Source organism: Seriola lalandi, unplaced genomic scaffold (assembly GCF_002814215.2).
Source record: "Seriola lalandi dorsalis isolate HSWRI2012SDOR001 ecotype SW California unplaced genomic scaffold, Sedor1 jcf7180002054921, whole genome shotgun sequence".
NCBI lineage: Eukaryota > Metazoa > Chordata > Actinopteri > Carangiformes > Carangidae > Seriola > Seriola lalandi.
Genome location: NW_019525473.1, coordinates 904,441 through 925,083, shown reverse-complemented (window position 1 = coordinate 925,083; position 20,643 = coordinate 904,441). Strand labels below are relative to the sequence as shown.

Here is a 20,643-nt window from a genome sequence, read left to right as displayed (position 1 = left end):
TGGGGGGGGGGGAGTAATATTTATGAATCTGTGCGTCAACTCCTTTTGCTTTCATGTCCTGCACTTAGAGCCACATACCTCGATGGAGTTTGATAGCTGGCGTTCGTCATGAATATTCATGGGAAGAAGGAGCGAGAGCGATTTGATTTTCCGTGTGCTGTCAATGCGGACAGTTTGCTAAGCTAACACGGTTCCACATGAACACACAGAGGCCCCGTCTTGTACGTGATGGCTACAGTTAACTCATTAGTAATCCTGCCAGTCTCTCCCTTATTGTCTGTTAGCATTAGCTTTGTAATTGTTAACCGGTTTATTTAGCGGCAGCTGACAGTGACTGACAGTGGCGTGACTAATGTTATTTATAGGTGTCTTTGAGTGGCATAAACAAACAGACATGTCACACAGGCATTGACACCAGATGCGAGGCATAGTATGTAATAATACTTTTCTATTTGTGATGTGACAGTGGAATTAAAACCAGATACTGGACTTTACACTTGACTCCATTTATTCTGTCTGAAGCTTCAGGCGTTCCCCCTTTGTTGCTGTGTCACGTGCTTGTGTCCTCTTAGCTTAAACTTTCCTTGAGATGACACTAGGACTTTATTTGAGTCCACCTGTGGCATTTGGAATCCACTGGACTTCACACACTGCAGGCACATAAACCAAGGAACTCTCTGTATACCTTTGTGATAGAATATTTTGAGGCGAGACATAGATCAGGTGGGGGTGACCGAGAACCCGTGGGTCACTCTAAAAGATAGAGACACACAGAGGAACCATCCTCATCTCTGCAGCAGAGACAGGGAGACCGGTCAGAACTGAGGGAAGGATGAACGCAGCCAAATGCAGAGAGGTGCTTGGAGGGAAAACCTGCTCTAGAGTGCACGTAGTCTGAGACTGTGGCGACAGTTCACAAGCCGGCACAACACTTATCCGAAGCGGCATACAGCCAAAACAATCCCGGAGTGGCTTTGGGACAAGTCTCTGACCGTCCTTGATCGGCCCAGCCAAAGCTCACACTTAAATCCCATAGAACATCTGTGGAGCGACCTGAAGATGGCAGCTTCCAGACGCTTCCCTTCCAATCTGACCGACTTTCAGAGGATGTGCCAGGAAAGAATGTGATAAACTGCTCAAATCCAGGTGTTCAAAGCTTGTATAGAAACTTACCCAAAAAGGCTGAAGCTGTAATTGCTGCCAAAGTTGGTTTTCAGTAAACATTTCTAAAAACGTGTGTTCACTTTGTCATAATGGATTATTGAGTGTAGGCTGTTTTTTCTCACAATAAAGTGTGGGAAAAAAAGTGAAAGGGTCTGAATACTTTTTGAAGTAGATGAATTTTCCTCTAGATTTTCTAAATGAATCCAATTCTGATGATGAAAACAATTATTTTTGTGATGCTCAGATCAAAAACGAGTTTCACTATTTTAGAGTAAACTGTAGAAAATGCAGTTTTGGCCGCTGCGTGTCACATGATGAACATGGAATTTGCGACGCTCCTATTTGATACATCTCATTTCAGGAATGTTCCAGAGCCACGGCTGCATAGTGAAGACGACTTTAAGCAAGCTAATAAAAGGTTCAGTTGTCGCTTCTGTTCAGTATCAAAAAGAATCCGCCGCCATGGAAACCATGTGTTTATTTCTATCACTGCTTTCTATTACAGTGAGTAAAAGAAAATAAAAATGAGGGTTGCATTGCTATAGTTTCCTATCTAGCTGTTAATGTGGGGAATACTTCAATGTGGCCCAATCAGGTAATAATACATATGTCAAGTGTTGCCATGGTCACTGAGCAATAAGTCAGACCCTGTGCTGTAGGTACTTTATGGCAGGACTGCTGTTAATCTCTTGCATCCTTCCGCTGACATCGAACACAACTGTGCTGCTTCTCAAATTCACTTTGAACACACGGCAAGAACGTCTCATTATAGTTCCATCTTTGTTGCAAACAGAAAAGAAGAGTAATTCACACAGCAGCTAAAGGTAAATATACAGCACATCATACGTCTTTTCACTGTGTCTGAACCGAACATGCAGTTGCTAAAGGTTTTTTTTTTTTTTCCACTTACCCCTTGTAGTATTCAGCTATGCAGAAAGAGTTTTGGAGACATCCAACTTTGTTACAAGGTCTGTGGATAATCTCAGCCCTGCCTTTAAATGAGATTTCTCAGTGTTTTGAGCATCTCGAAACACATAGCTAGACACCACGAGGGGCAAGTGACAATTATTATTTGCTTTCTCTCTCTCTCTTTCTTTCTTTCCGAACTGATCCTTTCAGTTTTCTCTGGGCTCTTGCCTTGTGACATTTTTAGCTCAGGGACTGGGACTGACAACAGGAGATGTTTAGACGCAGCACGTTCACCACTGACATTTATCAACCTCTTGTGAATATTTTACACACCCCTGACAGGACCTGTTCCCCTTTGACTGTCTTTTGCCCTCAATTATGAGGCTCAGTTCCTACAGTATGTCTTATGGACAATTTATATTGTTATTTCTCAGCCAAGTCGTTAAAAGCAAAATTCTTATTTACAGTTGCAGCCTGGCAAAAGGCAAAGCCTTTTGAAGGAAGAAGGTTGGCGCTAAGAAAGAATATCAAAACCTTGAAACCTTCAACCTGAAGCTATCACTTGCTTTCCCTCAGCCCCCGCTGATACTGATGTGAAATAATCCACAGTTGCTTGGAGGAGCATTTATACAAAATAACCCAGACAGTCCTATCAGTCCTTTCACAGTACATAAACTCTGCGCACAAATAATTAATAAACTAGATGTGGCTGTGAAAAGTGATCTGTACTTTACTTCATTTCACTTTCTGACTCTCTGACTTTCGCTGGTTCTTTGAAAAACATCTGCACCTTGATAAACGTGTGAGTCAAGAGAGGAATGGGAGCATTTAAGATATTCATACTGGCTACAAAAAAGTCAAAGGATTGCTGCTTGGTAAAAAAAAAAAAAAAGAAAAAAAGAAAAGTGAAATATACTCAGCACAGTTCTCAGATGTACAGTAGCTCAAAAGCTGACAAATACGCTTCTCACATCACCGAATAAATGCGAGCTGGTCCTGACCCCCTCAGTGTGCCTGCTTAGCTGCACTCTGTCATGTAGAATTGATTTCAGTTACAAGATAGCGGCTGGCTCCTGGGTTCCGGCCGGCTCTGTCAATCCCAGTTCAAAACTGTAACCTGAGATAGATATGGCTTTGTTTACAAGTTGTTTGCTTTTTTTTTTTTTTTTTTTTTGCATGGAAATAAAAACAAACAGGAATTGGGTGAAACCAGTGTATTCACTTGTATTAAATCATTCACACCCAAGTTGCTGTCACTGTAAAGCTAGAAAATTGACTTGGCTCAAAGAGAATAAATCACAAGCTCTTTTCTTTGTTCCCTTTTTTTTTTTTTTTTAACGCTTTTCCAATATGAACACGCTTAAAGTCTGGCAGTAATAAAAAAACTATTTATTGCAGGGTATTGCAGAAAATTAGGCATAGATTTATAGAGAGGAATCACAGTCCAATTACTGGGTGACTGTGTGAAATGGAAAATATGAAACTAATTTCATTAATATTCTATCTCCGAGTATTTACGGTAGTGCAGCAGCGAAATTAACTCAAGAATTCCTTACACATATCTTAAATGTCCTCCAGCCGGCATATATACGCTTCATTAACCTTTGTCATTTTCAACCTTTTTGGCCTCATAATTTACAGTCGCTCGTGCGCGTACACGCATGCACCCACACACACAGTCTCCTGCTCCACAGACTATTTGGAATAATATGGATTCTTAACCTATCCACTTGCCTGACGCTGATACAAGAGAATATTTATGGCAACATAAGTTCCCAAGCATACCGACCAGACTGTTCAAGTGCTTTCAAGGCGAGTATTTCCCTTTTTTTTGTCTTCTTTTATTCTGTGCATTAGTCCGTGCTTCCTCCCTGTCCTCATTCTGCAGGCACCGTCTGCTATTTGGTGCTAGGCAGGGAGCTAACACTAGATCCAAAACAAAGTAGATTCAAAATTTTTCTCTGACGGCAAACCCCTTAAATGTAATCCCACCATTCACCGGACATACATCAGCCATTATGAAGTCGTTTTCTATTCCAGCTGTGTTGCAGTTTCCAGGAATAGAGAAAAATCGTTAATTGGGATTTGTAGTTCAGACCGTGTTTGAGTGCATGGAGAATACGGTATTATATACCTGCTTTTTGTGACTGATGAACTTCGTGTTAGTGCCTCTGCCCACCATGGCTGCTGTTACCCAAGCAGCTGATGACAAATGACTCGGTAGCGTGAGAGGCCGGAAACACTTTGCCGTGTGGCGAGAAGGATACTGACTGTGAGAGCAGTGTGTATTCTCATTCACACTGCTGTCTGATGACATAATGGGCACACGGAGATTGTCTCTAAACCGAATGTAAGCCACAGTGTGTGCAACGCAGGGAGAGCACTGCCTCTGCACTTACATTATGACGACAGAGGCATCACGAAAACTCCAGCGCAGCTTCCAGTGGCCTGTAATTGACAAGAAGAGCTGCACTTTCAAAACTGGAACATCAGAACCAGCAAATCAGTCAGCTTCTATGAAATGAAAAGCTGTGTGCTTTTTGTTTAGCTCTGGATAAATACTAAATAACTAAATACCATTTTAAGTTGAGTAACTGTGCCGATGCAGAAATCACACATTTTTCTCAGAGGGCATCATAAGTGTACAGCATATATATATATATATATATATCCATCCATCCATTTTCTACCGCTTATCCTCTAGTAGGGTCGCGGGGGGGCTGGAGCCTATCTCAGCATCTTTTCGGGCGAGAGGCGGGATACGCCCTGGACAGGTCGCCAGTCCATCGCAGGGCAAACACATAGAGACAGACAACCATTCACACTCACAGCCACACCTATGGTCAATTTAGAGTATCCAATTAACCTAGTCCCCATTTGCATGTCTTTGGACGGGGAGAACATGCAAACTCCACACAGGAAGATCCCACGTCCGACCCGGGACTCGAACCCGGAACCTTCTTGCTGTGAGGCGACAGCGCTTATATATATATATATATACTGTATATATACTACATATAAACTATAAATATAAATAAAAGAGATAGACTCCAAGACCTCAATAACAGTATTAGAGGAGGGATCCCTCTTTCTGGCCACACTGTAGACTACACTGCCTACCTCAGCTGTACACGATGGTCATGGCAAACTCATGTGTCCATGTTACCAGGTTAGAGCAGCCACACTGTGTGAGCCTTTGTGCTGCGTCATCTGGAGTTTTGGCTTGGAGCCTATTTTTCACGGTTCTCAGCAAAAATAGAGAGTGGAAAGATCTTTTGATATACTGATGTCATATTGATATGTGATACTAGCAACGCTGCATAACATAACTGACACCTATGATTATAGCTTCAGTGTCTAATGTCTGCCACTTGCCACTGTCGTGTTGTATATAGTTGGCAGTACAGAGTAACAAAACTGACAAGAATATAAAAAATTATATATATATATATGTGTGTGTGTGTGTGTGTGTATTGAAATTTCCATAAGTGTAGTATAGAATAGAATAGAATAGAAAAGAATAGTAAAAAGGACAGGTGGATAGAAAAGGATAGAAATACAGTGTATACCTAGATAAACCTGTGCATTGTTAATGTAACACTACTATAATTAATTAAATCAAATTTTAGTTTCCTTTAGATACCTGATATTTTCTGTAGCTAATGTGTCCGCAGGCAGTTTCTTTCAGACAGCAACCTTACCATTAAGGTAGGGCAGCTGGTCCTTATAGCCTGGAGGGAAAACCCACGGTAGGAAAAGAAAGTCTGCTACATACAAACCACATCACTTACAGCCACTTGATAAAGTCATTGCGTTGAGCGCACTGTAATTACTGAAGGCAACTGAGACGAGTGTGACGCCTTTGGCCCCTTTGACACGGCCCCACTTGGGGGGGGGGGGACTGTAGTTCCGTGTTCAAGCCAATGGCGTATAGTGGGACAGACGCCAACACGCTCTTGCGGTACAATGCGTCAGTGATTCCAGAACGCCGGCGCTCGATCTAAAAACCACACACGGGGGCGGTAATATGTTTGTTTGGTTTAGTGTGAACAGGCAATGGCAGGATTTTGCTTCTCTCTGTGTAAAAGGGCTATTTTCTTTTTTTATCAACTCCTATCATCTAATCTTGACCATGCTGTGTGGACAGTACAATGTTCATAGGGAATTTAGTAGGCTAAGATAATCAACCAGAACCAATAAGCGTTAGGGGAACAAAAACAGGATATTGCAAAGTGAGGGGAATATGTCCTGAGTGGAAATTACACCCCTGAATGAGAGCTGAGCAGGCGTTCTGTCTGAGCTGACCACTGAATGTCTATATGTTGTAACTCAAGTCAATATTAACAAGGGTTACATGAGGGGAATGTATTTGCCAGTGCCAGTATTAGTTATAGATTTATTGACTCATCAGCACAAACACACAAACTCACACACACACACACACACACAAATTCTATCTATCTATCTATCCATTCATCCATCTACACGCACCCACTAATGTTCCTCTCCAAACTCTCTGCTGCTGTTCACTCTCCTAATGATGACAGCGCTTGTGTCTTGAGATCCACTGATTCAATTATATTTGCATTTGATATTATCCGGGGGTTTCTTTGTGATTTTTTTCTGGGGACCATGCCAGAATTTGGCAAAAGAAAATTGTTGGACCTCTAAGAAAAGAAAGAAGCTCATGGGAAATTATTGCTATCAAGACCTGACTGAGCATAAGACAGAGGCAAACAATCTGAATGATGAGGCACACAGGAAGAGGAAAGAAGTTCACACGCCTTTACTGTTACACGTATACTGATTATATCATCAAGCCTAACACATACAAATCATTATTTGAGATATGACAACATCAGTAGAAAAGTGACTAAGGAGCTTTTAACGCACAAATCTGCAGCCACAGCTCTAACAATACGCTTTATATTGCAGATATGGTAATCAGTCTCTACTGACTCATCTCTGACTCTCACACACAGTGCAGACAAACGGGGAAGAATTCAGCACAAAGTAAAATAGTCACACACTCCTGCACTTTTGGCTGGACAAGGCCGGCTCTTTAATAGTGTAATGCCTGTTACTCTTAACAATAACCACTATAAATCAGTGTACAGTTGCATGGTGGGTAGAGCTATGACACAGGGGACGGTAGGACAACAGAACACCGGCGGCCGACACACATCGCGTCGCTGCCCTACATCTGATCATTATACGTAGTGTCTCTGCACTGTGGTGGTAATCACTCCTCTGAATAAACCTGAGCGAATGTCCCTGACTGGGTGACTGTGTGACTGACTGACTTACTGACTGATCATATTTCCACCACTGGTCAGCCAAATGCCACGTCACTGGACGGTGTGTGGGCAGAGGTTGTCTGGCTGCTCTGAAGCTGCAGGGAAGCAGACTAGCACTTCCAGTTCACTGAGATTCACCTCCATTAAGGCAATTACATGTATCATTATAGTAGACAGGAATAACTATAAACATAAGTCAGAGAGAGCAGGAGAGAGGGAGGGAGAGAGAGAGAGAAAGCTTAGCTAACCGCTAAACAAAAGAAACTAGTAGATCTGATTAGCATGTAAACAGAAACTTCAGCAACTGGAAATGAGCACAGTGATAAAAGTCACCAAATAAAGGGTCTCTGTCCACTGAAACACTACAAGGCCTTTAATCTGAAACAATTAAAGGAGGTGTTGGCTTTGTATTAACACAGAATGCAGCAACTAACACGACGGACGAGAGCGACTCAACACAAGGCTTCCTACTTAATGACCAGTTGTATATCAAAAAGAGCGAGATACAAAGAAAGACGTGCCTCTGATAGAGACCTGTTTCCTTCTGCAGTTGAGGTAAATAAAGTCCTCGGTCAGTTTTTGAGGAAAAAGAAATAATGGAGAAAAAAAAAACTGTTGTGGATCCCAGACGGAGGCTGTGCTCCGTGTGAGAGACAAGGAAGATTGTCTGTCTGTTCTACCTTTCTCTGTGAGTGATCATTTTAGAAGTAAATACAGACGAAGTCACAGCTCAGTCCTCGTCTTTAACTGACGTGTTCGGTCATTTAGTCTGACGACCTTGTGGTTATAAAATCAGGATTTCCGCTTGGAAATAGTGTGAAGGTTAACATGTAGTCTTGGTGGGCCACGTTTCACTCACTATTATCAAACTTGTCTTCAACAGCGGAAGAATGCGTCAATGAGAACAGCTTTATTGTGAATGAATCTGTATTAGAATACTGTAGGCCTATATGTGAGCACAGAGACGTGATGATGGCAGTTCTTTACAGCAGTTGCATCAACTATGTCTGTAATTTTGCACATTGACCACATACAGTCCAGACCTAGCCTCGTTTATTATTAAAGAAAGTATTTTTTTTTTCATTTTAAAAGTTGTTTTGTGCTTTTCTGTTAAGTGTTGAAAACCTCTTAGTCGAGCTCTGCTCAGGTTGTCCCATAATGCCTCATTCTTTTGCTTCCATCAGATCATGCTGTTAACTGATCCAGAGGTGGAGAGCAGTCTACTGATCAGCTCCGATGAAGGAGCAACCTACCAGAAGTACCGGCTGAACTTCTACATCCTCAGCTTGCTCTTCCACCCGGAGCAGGAGGACTGGATTCTGGCCTACAGCCACGACCAAAAGGTTAGAGAACGGGCAGGGCAAGTTAAGCAGCCAGTTGTTCAAGGTATCAAAAGGGGGCTGAGCGTTAAGTCAGATAAGCAACAACAATCTGGAGATGCGGCGCCTCAGAGCAAGCCGGATAAATGTGAGATCCTGTTACACAAGAGTTTGGCTCAAAGCGCACAGTCATAGTTCATGAAGTTCATTTGGGAGGGAGGTGGATAAGCATAGATTGTATAATGCAGGTATTTCCAAATTCAGCCTAGTCTATTTTCATCAGGTAAATGAAAAAAGGACAAAAAGTTTTGATTTTAAAGAGTCAAAATCTGGACTTTCTATAATAAAATTATTATATCAGTCAAAAATGATGATTTTTAAGGCAAAGATGAGTGAAAATGATGCAATACTAAGTCAGTATTTTGACTTTGAAAATCAAAATTAGTGTGACCAGAAGAGGTGTCACTAACTCTCTTAGCAGCATTCTGACTCACTGTCTTATAATTGTTGTTTATGCTCATAATTCTGACTTTCATTTTATAATTTTGCCTTAAAAAGTCACAATGTTTTACTTAGTATTTCATAATTCTGACTTTATATCTCGATGTTTCATATTTTGAGAAATGATTTCATAAAACTGTTATTTTTGTAAAATGTCCTTCAGTTTCTTCTTCTCGTATAATAGAGATGTGAAGAGGTAAAACTGTCTCGTCATTCGTCTCATTCAGAGTAACTGTCAGACAAAATTCAACAGATTTTTTTGGGTGTATTTATGTCGTTTGTTGACCCCCCCCCCGTATGTCAGGTGCTAACTCGCTCACCTTCACACATGCACTCTCCTCCTCACCCACTCGACCGACCCACCCACTCGCTCACTCGCGCCCTCGCTCACACAACATCTCCACCTCCAAACTGCCTCTCTTTCACTTTCCTCGTCTCCTTTTGGCAGTGCTGCTGCATTTGTTGATTGAGAAACCTTTGGAGGTTGTGAAGCCTGCGCCGACCCCTCCACACCCAGCCACCCCCTCCCTTCACCTTTCGCCTCTTCACGGTCACTTGCTTGGCTACATACTAACTTGCTGCGGGAGGATAATTAGTCAAAGTGATTTCCTGCAACCCCGCCTTCTCGACCCCACCCATCTCACCCCCCTGTAGCTTGCATCTGCTCAGCACAGCTTAGAATGGAAGTCATGGAAATCTCATCACCCCCTGTTTGACATGAGAATATACATGCAGTAGTCACAGTGAAGACTGTATACAGTATGGATACACCCATTACTGAGTGATGAGTACTGAGTGACTGTCATCCTCAAACCCAAAGTCTTTAGCTGATTTGTGTTAATGGGTAATCAAATTAAAAGTGGCAGTGACCCTTGTTCATAGGCCCTGACCTATGGTTGAAGGGTCGTTTGTGATGTTAAATCACAGTGAAATATAAGAAAATAGCACAGGAAATGAAAAGCTGACGAAATAAAGGAGAATTATTGATTTGACAACAGTGATAATCTGTGTGGGCTGTGTTCTCATTGGATGCCGTTCAAATGCACGCCTGCATTACGCCCTTCAGGAAAGAATAAATAAATACAATTAGAAACTAAATTAATAGAAACAAACAGAGTCACATTTTTGTTATCCGAGAATAAATGATTGTCTACACATTATGCATGGCTACTCATGCTTAAAATGAAAAAAAAAAAAAAAAGTCCAGAGCAAAACACTGAAATAAGTTTTATGCCTCATTAAATTCCAGCTGTAAGCTTCAGAGTAAACGGATTTGCCTTTGTGCTTTGTCAGATGCAGGTGTGTTTGGAGACAAAAGGGCTCCAGTGAGTATATATCACTCTGTCAAAGTTGTTTATTTACAGAGCAGCAGGAAATAATAAAAAAAAAACCAGCACACTTGTTTTTATTTGATTTGAAGCAGCACTTCAAGGTTTGGACCACTTAAATTATAAAATACCAATTCTCATTTCACGTAGCGCCTGTGGTACGCTATCTCCACATGCGGATAGTTTTACTTTTATTCACTAAAATGTAAAGGATATCTGCGTCTGAGATTTTTGCTTCCATTCTAATACAAATGTAAATTTGTTTGTGGTTCTCATAGCTTTAGAAAATTACATTTCCAGGGAGAAACGTCGTCCATTCGGGTGCTAAACAGATGTCTTAAGTTTCTAAGAGCCTTTTCACTGAAAACAGGTGCCTGCTGCATCTGGACACAAGGATGATGAGAAAAACAAACAGTGACGGTGGCTTAAAAAACCTGAGTAGAGCGGAGGGGAACTGCAGGGTCTAGTTGGTCATTCTCTGTGGGTTAGTCACCGCCGGCAACCCTCTTCATATTACACGTAATCCTGTGATCCATTGTTCAAATACAGCTTTAAAAAACTTTAGCATCTTTTCACACTGATCCCCAGATGTCTACATTTTCCATGGGGACTATTTATCCAAAAGAAATTAAGTCCAATGAAGACTGGGAAACTTTGCCGTTGAATGTTTTGAATATAATTTAACCACAAATGAAACTCCATTCACCGCAGGTAGAAATCTCAGACACTTGGCGTAATTAATTAATTTAGGGACCAGTGAAATCTCAATGAAACAATCATGGGAGCAAATTAAATCACTTCTCTATGGATAATTAGTTCCATTACAGAGAGATTTCACATGCTTTCTCTGCCCCTTTTGTGCACTGTGGTAAAATCTCAGCAATTCAGTGATTTACTGAATAGTGAACAATGGCTGTATTGAGACCACCCGCCACGCTTTGCCTCCTCTCCTCATCTCTCCCTCCCATTCACAGGCTTGTTACAGCAAAGCACATCTCTGTAGTTCAGGAAACCCTGCACCCTTTACAGTTCCATTCATTGTGTATGTGTGTGTGTGTGTGTGTGTGTGTGTGTGTGTGTGGTAAAAATCTCTGTAAGGTTTGTGCAGTTATGGATAGTTGCGTGGGAGGACCTACAATGCTTGTATCCCTAAATGTCCTTAAGCCATGTTATCCCCCTGCAGTGTTTCAATCTTATGTAAATTCTAATCTAATTTAGTTGCTTCAAATAAAGAACTTGTGAGTACAGTATGTGTGTGCGTGCGTGCATGAGTGTGTGCATGAGACACACTGATCTCCCACTCCTCATTACACTGCTGCTGTTAAGAGGAAGACTGAGGTACTGAGCAAATCAATGTGTGAAAACAAACCAATATCAAACATCATTTAACAGTCGGACGACATGTGTAGCACAGAACAGTAAATTTGATCGGCTGTTAAAGACGGTATGTGAATGAATTCTCTCTGATTCCTGCTTGTCTCGCCACAGCTCTACAGCTCAGTGGAGTTTGGGAGGAGGTGGCAGCTGGTGCATGAAAGAGTGGCTCCTAATCGTTTCTACTGGTAAGTACAGACTCTTGAACATGGTCAAAGAAACTGTGAGCAATAATGTAACCATGGAGATACAGTATAGGTTATTAGGGCTGAGTGATTAGACAGTATGTAATTGCACTTTTTCTACATGCATTGCATTTTTCATATCATTTTCTATAAATTCAACTCCAACCCTGTATTGGGTGCCTATATAGTTATAAACATGCATATTTAAGCATATTTTAATCAGATTAAATAATGCAGTTGCGTGTTGTTTTGGTCCCAGGAATGTTTTATTGTTTTCTTTTTTAGCAAGTTTAGCAAAATGTGTCACATTGTTGTGCATCATCAGCAACATACGGGTTGTGATGCTACAAATCATATTCTCCAGACGTAAAGGAACATGTTTGTTTGGTACAAAGTCATATCATCATCATTTATATATTTTTTTTAGTGAAAAGGAAACGCAAAAACTACCATTCCAACTGAAATCGCAATATCTGCAAGTATCTACGTACTTATAACAGCTATATAGCTGCCTGTTTATTGTATGTTAATATTGACAGTACGGCCCTGTTCAGGCCTGGTATTAACTCTGATATTATTTCTCAGGTGACCTGATCACAAGTGCTCAGCTATAAGTTCAGGTGTGAACGCACCCAAGATGCATTGAAGAGGCATTTAAGATCCGATCACTCAGACCACATTCAGAGCTGGTCTGGACCACATGCTTTTAGCAGTGCGAATGCAGATGTGACCTGACCACACTGAAGGACTAACTACTCTACTGACATCCTCTGCCACAGTCTGATTAGTCCCAACACAGTTCATAATGAACCCAAAATATTTGACCATTTCAAATGACTAAAACCATATTTCTCTGTAGAGCTGTGTGCACTACACTCTCACTTTCTCACTCTCTCTCTCTTTTGCACACACACAAAAACACATTGAAATGGACCTGTGTGTCGGACTGACTTAAAACAACAATGCATACCTGTTTATTTGCATATAAAGCGGAGGAAGTGAGATCCAATCACAGCTGGTCCCTGGAGACGCATGTGGAGATGCATTTTAATGTCGGGCTTGAACATGTTTGCGGTTAGCGGTGCAAGCTAACGTTAAATTTACGGACTGTTGGCACAAGTTGCTTCACTGGTCCAAATACTACTGGTCCCGTGTTGAACAATTACAAGATGAGTTACACTGGGAAACTACAAAAACAGTTTGATTACCAGCAGCTGAGCTAGCTGCTAACTCAATAGTGTGAATGTGAAAAACAACATGATGCGAGAAGCAGATTTTTAGCTTGAGAGAACTCACCGCTGTCTTGGTCTCTTTGAAAAACAAACTGTGATTTTAAAACAGATTCGTCATTCAGCCGTCATTACTTTGGGTTTCCAGGTGTAGTCAGGTTTTTAGATGTATACGATTCACCCTTAGTGATAAAAAGTCCTGAGCATGTAGCCATGGCCACATAAAGATAAAACAAAATGTAAGATTTTATCCACCTGTAGTCATTGCTGTGTATCATGCAGTTGAACACACACTGTTGGTTTGTTGCTAAAAACAAACCAAAAATAATAATTGCGTGACAAGCACCAGTAGAACTATGGTTGAACTCCAAACCGAACGCAGAGCAGTCTCGACACTGTAAATGTCCTGGACAGAAGACATCATTGTCTCTTAACAAAGTGAGGAGCTGATGAGCCAGCAGGATTTTTTTTTAAGATTTTCATTATTGATGCGTCTGACATGCCTGATCTTCCTCTGCGGCAGACAGTTAGGTGACATTATGTGACTGACAGTGTTCAGCTGTGGAAGGATGCTTCAAAATCAGTTTCGGGTGCAGTCCAACTATTGTTTTCCTCACAAGGCGTAAAGCAATCTAATGTTTCCTCTCAGCAAGGCCTTTAAACCCAAAATGTGTCATCCTGCTCCCATCCTGACTTTGTTGAATAAACGTCAGCCATTTTCCTCTGAGGGTGGGAAGTTCAAACGCCGTCACGGGAAGGATGATGTCAAACTGCTCCAGGTTGCAAGTCATATAAACGTAAAGACTCTGACAAATGGTTTCTATTTGACGCCTCCAGATCGATGAGCAACAGAAAAGACAATGGATGATGAAAATCCGAAGGGACGTCGAGCCATATTTCAAGATAAAGCAAAATATATGATAACCCATTAGCTACCATTAGACAACGGCTAATGTTAGCTTAAAATCACTCCTCAGCTAACAGCTAACATAACAGTCAAGTTTTTCGACAATCTTGCCATTCCCACAAAGGATTTATTTGTAGACCTTAAATGCGGTGTATTGTTTCCAAGACTCACATTATTACATTTAGCATTACTGTTACCTGGTCTTCTATGTTTTCCACCACCAGCACAAAGTGCTGTCCAGCTCAATGCTATCTGCCCTCTAAACAGTAACTAACTCGCAACGAAAAGCTTTCAACCCAACAAACTACGGAGGAACTGTCAGGGTAGTAACAAGCCGGGCCGCCCGGAGTGAAGGGAGCCTGGAGGGCTGATGCTGCAGGAGCTGTCAGAGTTCTATTTTAGGACACACACGGTGCGGTAGGTGTGGTGGTAGCCTTGATAATGAGGCTGCAGAGGGAGCTTACGCCTGCTGTTCATGTAGCCACCATACATGTGAGGAAGATGAAGAGAGTAAGCGTATTTGCAATTTGGCCAACCCGAGCAGCGCTCGGCCACACGGCGCGGGTCGGTCGTGCAAGACGCAAGTTTGAACAAACAACTCTAAACTTCGTTCAGCTCCGATCAGTGTGTGAGTTTAAGCTCGAGGCAGCCGCTGGACATCACAAATCTCTCCAAAAACATCTGGAGCTGCCCGTACGTGATGTTCTGCAAGGCAACAACTCCATCTCATGCCTAAGTGCTATTCTTTTTCCACCTGTCCTGAGTTTCCTCAGAGAGCACACAGCTGTCCAAACCAGTGCCATGCACAGAGACACTACTGTAGGCCACGGACTTTAAAGCTGAGCCTCCCAAGTTTAAACAAACCATACTGCTCCACTAACTCAAAGACTTGTCTGCCTCACACTGTTCTTGTGTACCTGAATGGATTATTCAGAAAAAAAAAAAAATGGAAATGTGGTTTCTATAAGTAGGCCATCTTATTCACAGCTGTGTTTCATCTGGGAAATCACCAATACTACCAATAAGTAAAATGATTAGAAGCTCTGGTGGTCTGTGTCTCTCACTGTGTCTGCTTCTCATTCCCCTCACACAGACCCCCTTTATTTCTCTTCCCATTTATGAGTGTGCTACCTATCGACACATTCTCTCTGTCTCTCCCCCGTCTCTCTCCACCTCCCCCTTCTCTTCCCCCCTGCATGTGTGTGTGCTGCCTTTGCTTCTCCTCTGATCCCCCAGTCTTTTTAATACATATTTAATGCAGTAATGATTATATGCTATTCCATCTGCGGGCATCCCTACAGTAGCGGGGAAATCGATGGCTTTTCCTCTCCTAATGATGTCAGGAAATGTCCTCCTCAATCTTTCTGGGGGGGGGGGCTTCTGGGGGCTCTGAACATTTAGGTCACACAGTAAACCTGAGGTCTTTTTTCCTCACACTTTAAATGAAGACACAGACATGCTAATGTCCTGCAGCCAATTCCCGCTGATGTTTACCACAACTGTCATAGCTCTTGACTTACCCTCTGTGTAGTTATGAGTTTGTCTGACTTTGCAGCATGCAGTCGTTCAGGGCAGACGGCAGTGACAGCAGGTAGCATCTGCCCAGAGGCAAAAGACCAGTGGTGATGTTCCTGAAACACATTTGTCTGCCTTTCAGGTCGAAAATGGGTTTGGACAAAGAGCCGGGCTTAATTCACCTGGAAACCAGCATCTCTGAAGGACGTGAGTAATTGAATTCCGAGTTCAGCGCTCCATTTTCTGGTGTCTTTGTACTGTATCGTGAGCATTGTGCTAAAGTAGAGAGGAACTGGAAGTTGTTTGGACAGGTAATGCAGAGGGACAGTGGAAATTGCCCAGTCTGGGGAAACACAATGGCAATGGAGAGAAAAGTAATGCATATATTAGAATGCTTTTAAAAGCAGGTGATTTGGCTCAGTGGCACTCACGTAGGTGAATGACAATGAACACTGCGATATTGTGGGATGATATATAGAATTTGACTTGATTGACTTACTGAGTGTGATGTCAGAATAATTTTTTTTCCCCCATAATTTCTTCATTATTGATATTATTCTGTCCAAGCCATTCAATACTTACATTTCCAAGTATTTGTCTTGACCATTCATGTATTCGCAATCCATGTAATTTCCAATACATTGAAAATATCAATAATAATTGATGATAATCATGTGTTGCCAATTGATAAACCTTTAAAATAATGTTTTAAAGGGGAACTTAGTTTGTAGTCATGGGCTGTATAATGTGCTCTGGTGATGTCATCAGAGGCTGATGATGTTATTAATCACGATTTGGGTTTTAAAACTAGGAAATTATAACAGAAAGCCTGCATCACAACACAAAGCCATGGGGTTTGAAAGACATGGGTATTAACTGACCAGGGAGAGCTCAAGCAAAAGATTCTATCAGGTGCATTATAGGAAATGTAGGATCCAGAAGTTTGACCCATACTTGGGACTAAAACTAAGGATGCCTTAGCTTCTCCTGCTATGATTTTTTTTTTTTTTTTTTAATCTGTCTCTCGTGAGTCTCCTAACTTTATGGAATTGCAACACAAAATGTGATTTCATTTAATATTTAATACTTAATAAATACTGTATCCTTTCTATTTCATTTATTTTTCAAACCATCTGTATCCGTGCCATCAAATGTCAGCGCGCTCCCTTTGAGGTCAACACGAGAGAAAAGAGAAAAAACACAATCATACAAACACACGGCAAACATCAGTTGTGTCAGATGTTACAGTCACGTAGCCAGTAACTATCGTATTTATCATGAGCGCGTGGAGGAAGCCAACACATATTTGGCAGAGGCTAACATGTGGGGACAGCTGTCTCCCAGCGCTGCAATTGAAGGCAAAGAAAGCAATTGGCCTCTCTGGTCATCTGTCTTCCCCTCCGCCCGGCTCCTCCCTCACCGGGACCCACTTTATTGACACGAGTAATGTAGGAAGCCAAAAGAGGCCACTTGGCTTTGGGTGAAAGCTGCCTTTCTTCATTGGCTAATACCATTGCTGAGGCCATGGCTTGACATGTGTGCATGTGTGTGTCTTTTGTGTGTGTGTGTGTGTGTGTGTGTGTGTGTGTGAGCAGAGGCACTGTATGTCACCTGCAAGCTGCAGAACTGCACAGATGCCAACAAGGGCAAACCATTCCCCGGCTACATTGACCCCAATTCTCTGGTGGTGCAAGATGAGTATGTGTTTGTCCAGGTGGGTAATTGCCCGGTTTGCTCAGTGAAAAAAAAACATCAGAAAAGTGTATGAGTGTAAGGATTTTTTTTGTTGGAAATTTTTCAAGGTTATTCTTAGAGAGTTGCAATTATGTGTCCCTGTGCTGTGAAAAATACTTTTTCTGTTTTTTTTTTTTCTGTATGTGTCTCCCAAATGTTTTTTTTTACTCACCGGCTTCATCACCTCAAGGTGTCAACCGCGGGAAGACCAATCTACTATGTGTCTGCTAAAAGAGACGTCTTTACCCCCATGAAGCTGCCCAAGTACACCCTGCCCAAGGTAACAAATACACCTCCAGCTTAACAGATACTCACGACAGGTTGATAATGAATTGATCTTTGATAAGAAATCCGTATCTTAGCATCCAAGAAACGCGTGAGACAAATTTCAAATTTAATTGGTCGAGCCGCGGTTCATGTTCTGCATTCAGAGGCGCAGAACAATCCGCTTCCAGCCCTGTTCGCTATGTGGGCTAAAGTTGCGATGAAGCACCAGTTCATCGCTGGCTCTGTGTGACACTCTTTGTTATTTATGAGCAAATCAAGGCCAAAAGTAACTCTCACAGTGTTACCAGAATTGTTATTCCATGCTTCTCTGTGTGTGCGTGGCCTTGTTCGTCACGTCCCTATTGACAATTAAACATGTTTTATTCAATCAAGCCCTAGGCTCCCCGGTTGCTGTCGGCTCACTGCAAGGTGTTACTGGCACAGTCAGAGGCAGATGAAGCGCACAACCAAACAGCATGGCCTCAGCTGCATAATCTCTGCCCAGTATGCCAGGCATAGTGTTAATGATTGCTGTTTCCTCTTAGTTAAATATGTGAATAAAGAAGATGTAGCAGTTCTGATTAGTGAATATGATTAAGCCCAGCAGGAGTGTAAAAACAGCATGTAATATACACGTTTTTATTCTTTATTGGCACATTAGGAATCATGTTTTTGATAGATGAAAGCTTTCACAAAAGTTAATAATATATTATGTTTTATTTTATAATATTTTTCTTGCTTTTTTTTATTATTGTTGCAAATTATTTCATTTTAAGAGGATGCAACAAATCACTTTATCTTCTGACACCACATTCCTTTTCCATTGTTCAACTTTACCAATTTATCTCATTAAATCAAGAAAAGTTCCTCGTTGTGACGTGATGAGTCGGTGTCCTGCGTTGACAAGAAAATGATGCATGTCGTTGTCAGTGTGAGGACATTGCTAGGACATACATCACTTCCACCGTGACAAAAGATACTACTACTTAGTTTCTCATTATAATGAGTGACTTTTTATGCTACAACAAATCTTTTCATATTGTAACAATAACAATAGTAATAAAATAATAATAATAATTTATCTTCTCATGGATCAACGAAATAAAACACAGGAGAAGAGAAAAATATGGACCTCTAAAGAGACATCACACAATAAAATGAACAACAAAATATCGTGTTAAAACACTTCTCATTATAATACGTACCACAGCACAGAAGTAAGGTGCAAACAAACAGCCATAAAAAACCTGCACTTAAAAACAAAAACAGGATATAAGGGAATAATAAATAGAAACACTGTGGTAACGTGACACGCTGATGTACCTTTACTTCTCTGCCAGGACCTGCATGTGATCAGTACGGATGAAAACCGCGTGGTGGCAGCCGTGCAGGAGTGGAACCAGAATGAAACCTACAACCTGTATGTGTCAGACACATTGGGGGTCTACTACACCCTGGCCCTGGAGAACGTGGTCAGCAGCATGGGCCCCGAGGGCAACGTCATGGTCGATCTCTACGAGGTAAACAAACATCGATCTTCTAGCAAATAAGATGATATATAAAGTCTGTGCTTCAAGTAGCAATCTATGACGCTGGACTGGAAGTAGACTGACTCATTTTAATTTTGGATTGGTATGCTGCACAGGAGACCTATTTTCACAGCATCAAATAAAGGGCCGCTTGATGAGTGCCCAGCCCACACGTTTATTATAAACACTGATCGATATCTTACAGCTAGGAGGCAGAGATGATGAAATGTACTTCTTTTGTCATTTTGGAAATGAACCCTGCTGCTGTAGGCCTACAGTCTTCAGAGCACATTGTGTGAATAAGAAGCAGCTTCAAAGTGCTGACATCAACAAAAGCAAGAGGGGATTGTGCCAGGGATATAGATTTTTGGGAGGCTGAGATTATTTCTTTCTTCGATGAATAACTGCAGATATTACTTCACAAATAGCATATAATCCAAAATGAAGAAAAAAAAAAGAAAAGAAAAGTGTGTTAAGGGCTGATGCTGAAGCTGTGGAACTCGTGTACACTGTGCAATGATTTTTAAAGACACATCAGCAGCAAATGTAGAATAAACTATATCTCTGAATCAAATAACGAAGGCGTTGATGATGCTGCTCATGTCTTGCTGTGGCCTCAGTGATAGAAACGAATCTACTGTCTTGATTGGGGTCACCACCCAAAACGTAGGATATGCTAAATCGCTCCTCCAAGGGAGATTGAAGTATCTGTCGATCACTAAAGTGAAGTTTCTTTACCTAATGCAACTGTCACTGACTCAATTCAGTATCCCTCAACTATTCCTATGGGCCTCCAACAAGGGCTCAGATTCATTCAAGATGCACATTGATTACGGATACATTGATTACACACATTACGAGTCCCCAGACAGCTGATTATTTCCCAGTCAGTGTTTATGGCTGTACATGATTTTGTAGGGAATACAGAAGAGGTAAGCATTATGTGGCTGCACATGTGATTTGCTTTGCAGTGCAGTGCATTTTTTTTTTTTTCTGCAACGTGACTTGAAGATATTGAAATGCTTAATATACGTTACACAGTATTTAGCTTCTGCCGCTAGAGGTCTCTCATGGACTCACTCAGGACTGCTGTGGGGAGACTCATGGAAAAACACTTAAATTAGAATAAATCAGATCTTGATGATCAAATTATTCAGGTTGAAAATCTTTCCTGATGGACATTGTATAATTTGTTGAGAACAAAATGACGCAACAACGGTCAATGGAAACCAAAATCATCAACCCACTGAGGGCTGGATTCACAATCACACCCTAAATAAAAGTAAAAAGTTGAAATCACAGGCTGATCCAAGTTGCGTCAATTTCCTTATACACTCAGTAGTGTGTATGGCCCCTGCGTGCCTGTATACACTCCTGACAACATC

The 20,643-nt window shown here is 41.5% G+C and overlaps 1 protein-coding gene across 2 annotated transcripts in view; it reads left to right on the top strand.

The window, feature by feature from the left end:
• Positions 1-20,643, top strand: part of sorcs1 (sortilin-related VPS10 domain containing receptor 1) — a 168,018-nt gene that overhangs the window by 106,002 nt on the left and 41,373 nt on the right. For both annotated transcript variants that reach the window (XM_023431397.2, XM_023431396.2), the window contains exons 4-9: positions 8,555-8,713; positions 12,007-12,080; positions 15,871-15,935; positions 17,324-17,442; positions 17,653-17,742; positions 19,070-19,249. In XM_023431397.2, the coding sequence (XP_023287165.1) occupies positions 8,555-8,713; positions 12,007-12,080; positions 15,871-15,935; positions 17,324-17,442; positions 17,653-17,742; positions 19,070-19,249 (687 nt within the window). The remainder of the gene's footprint in view (positions 1-8,554; positions 8,714-12,006; positions 12,081-15,870; positions 15,936-17,323; positions 17,443-17,652; positions 17,743-19,069; positions 19,250-20,643) is intronic.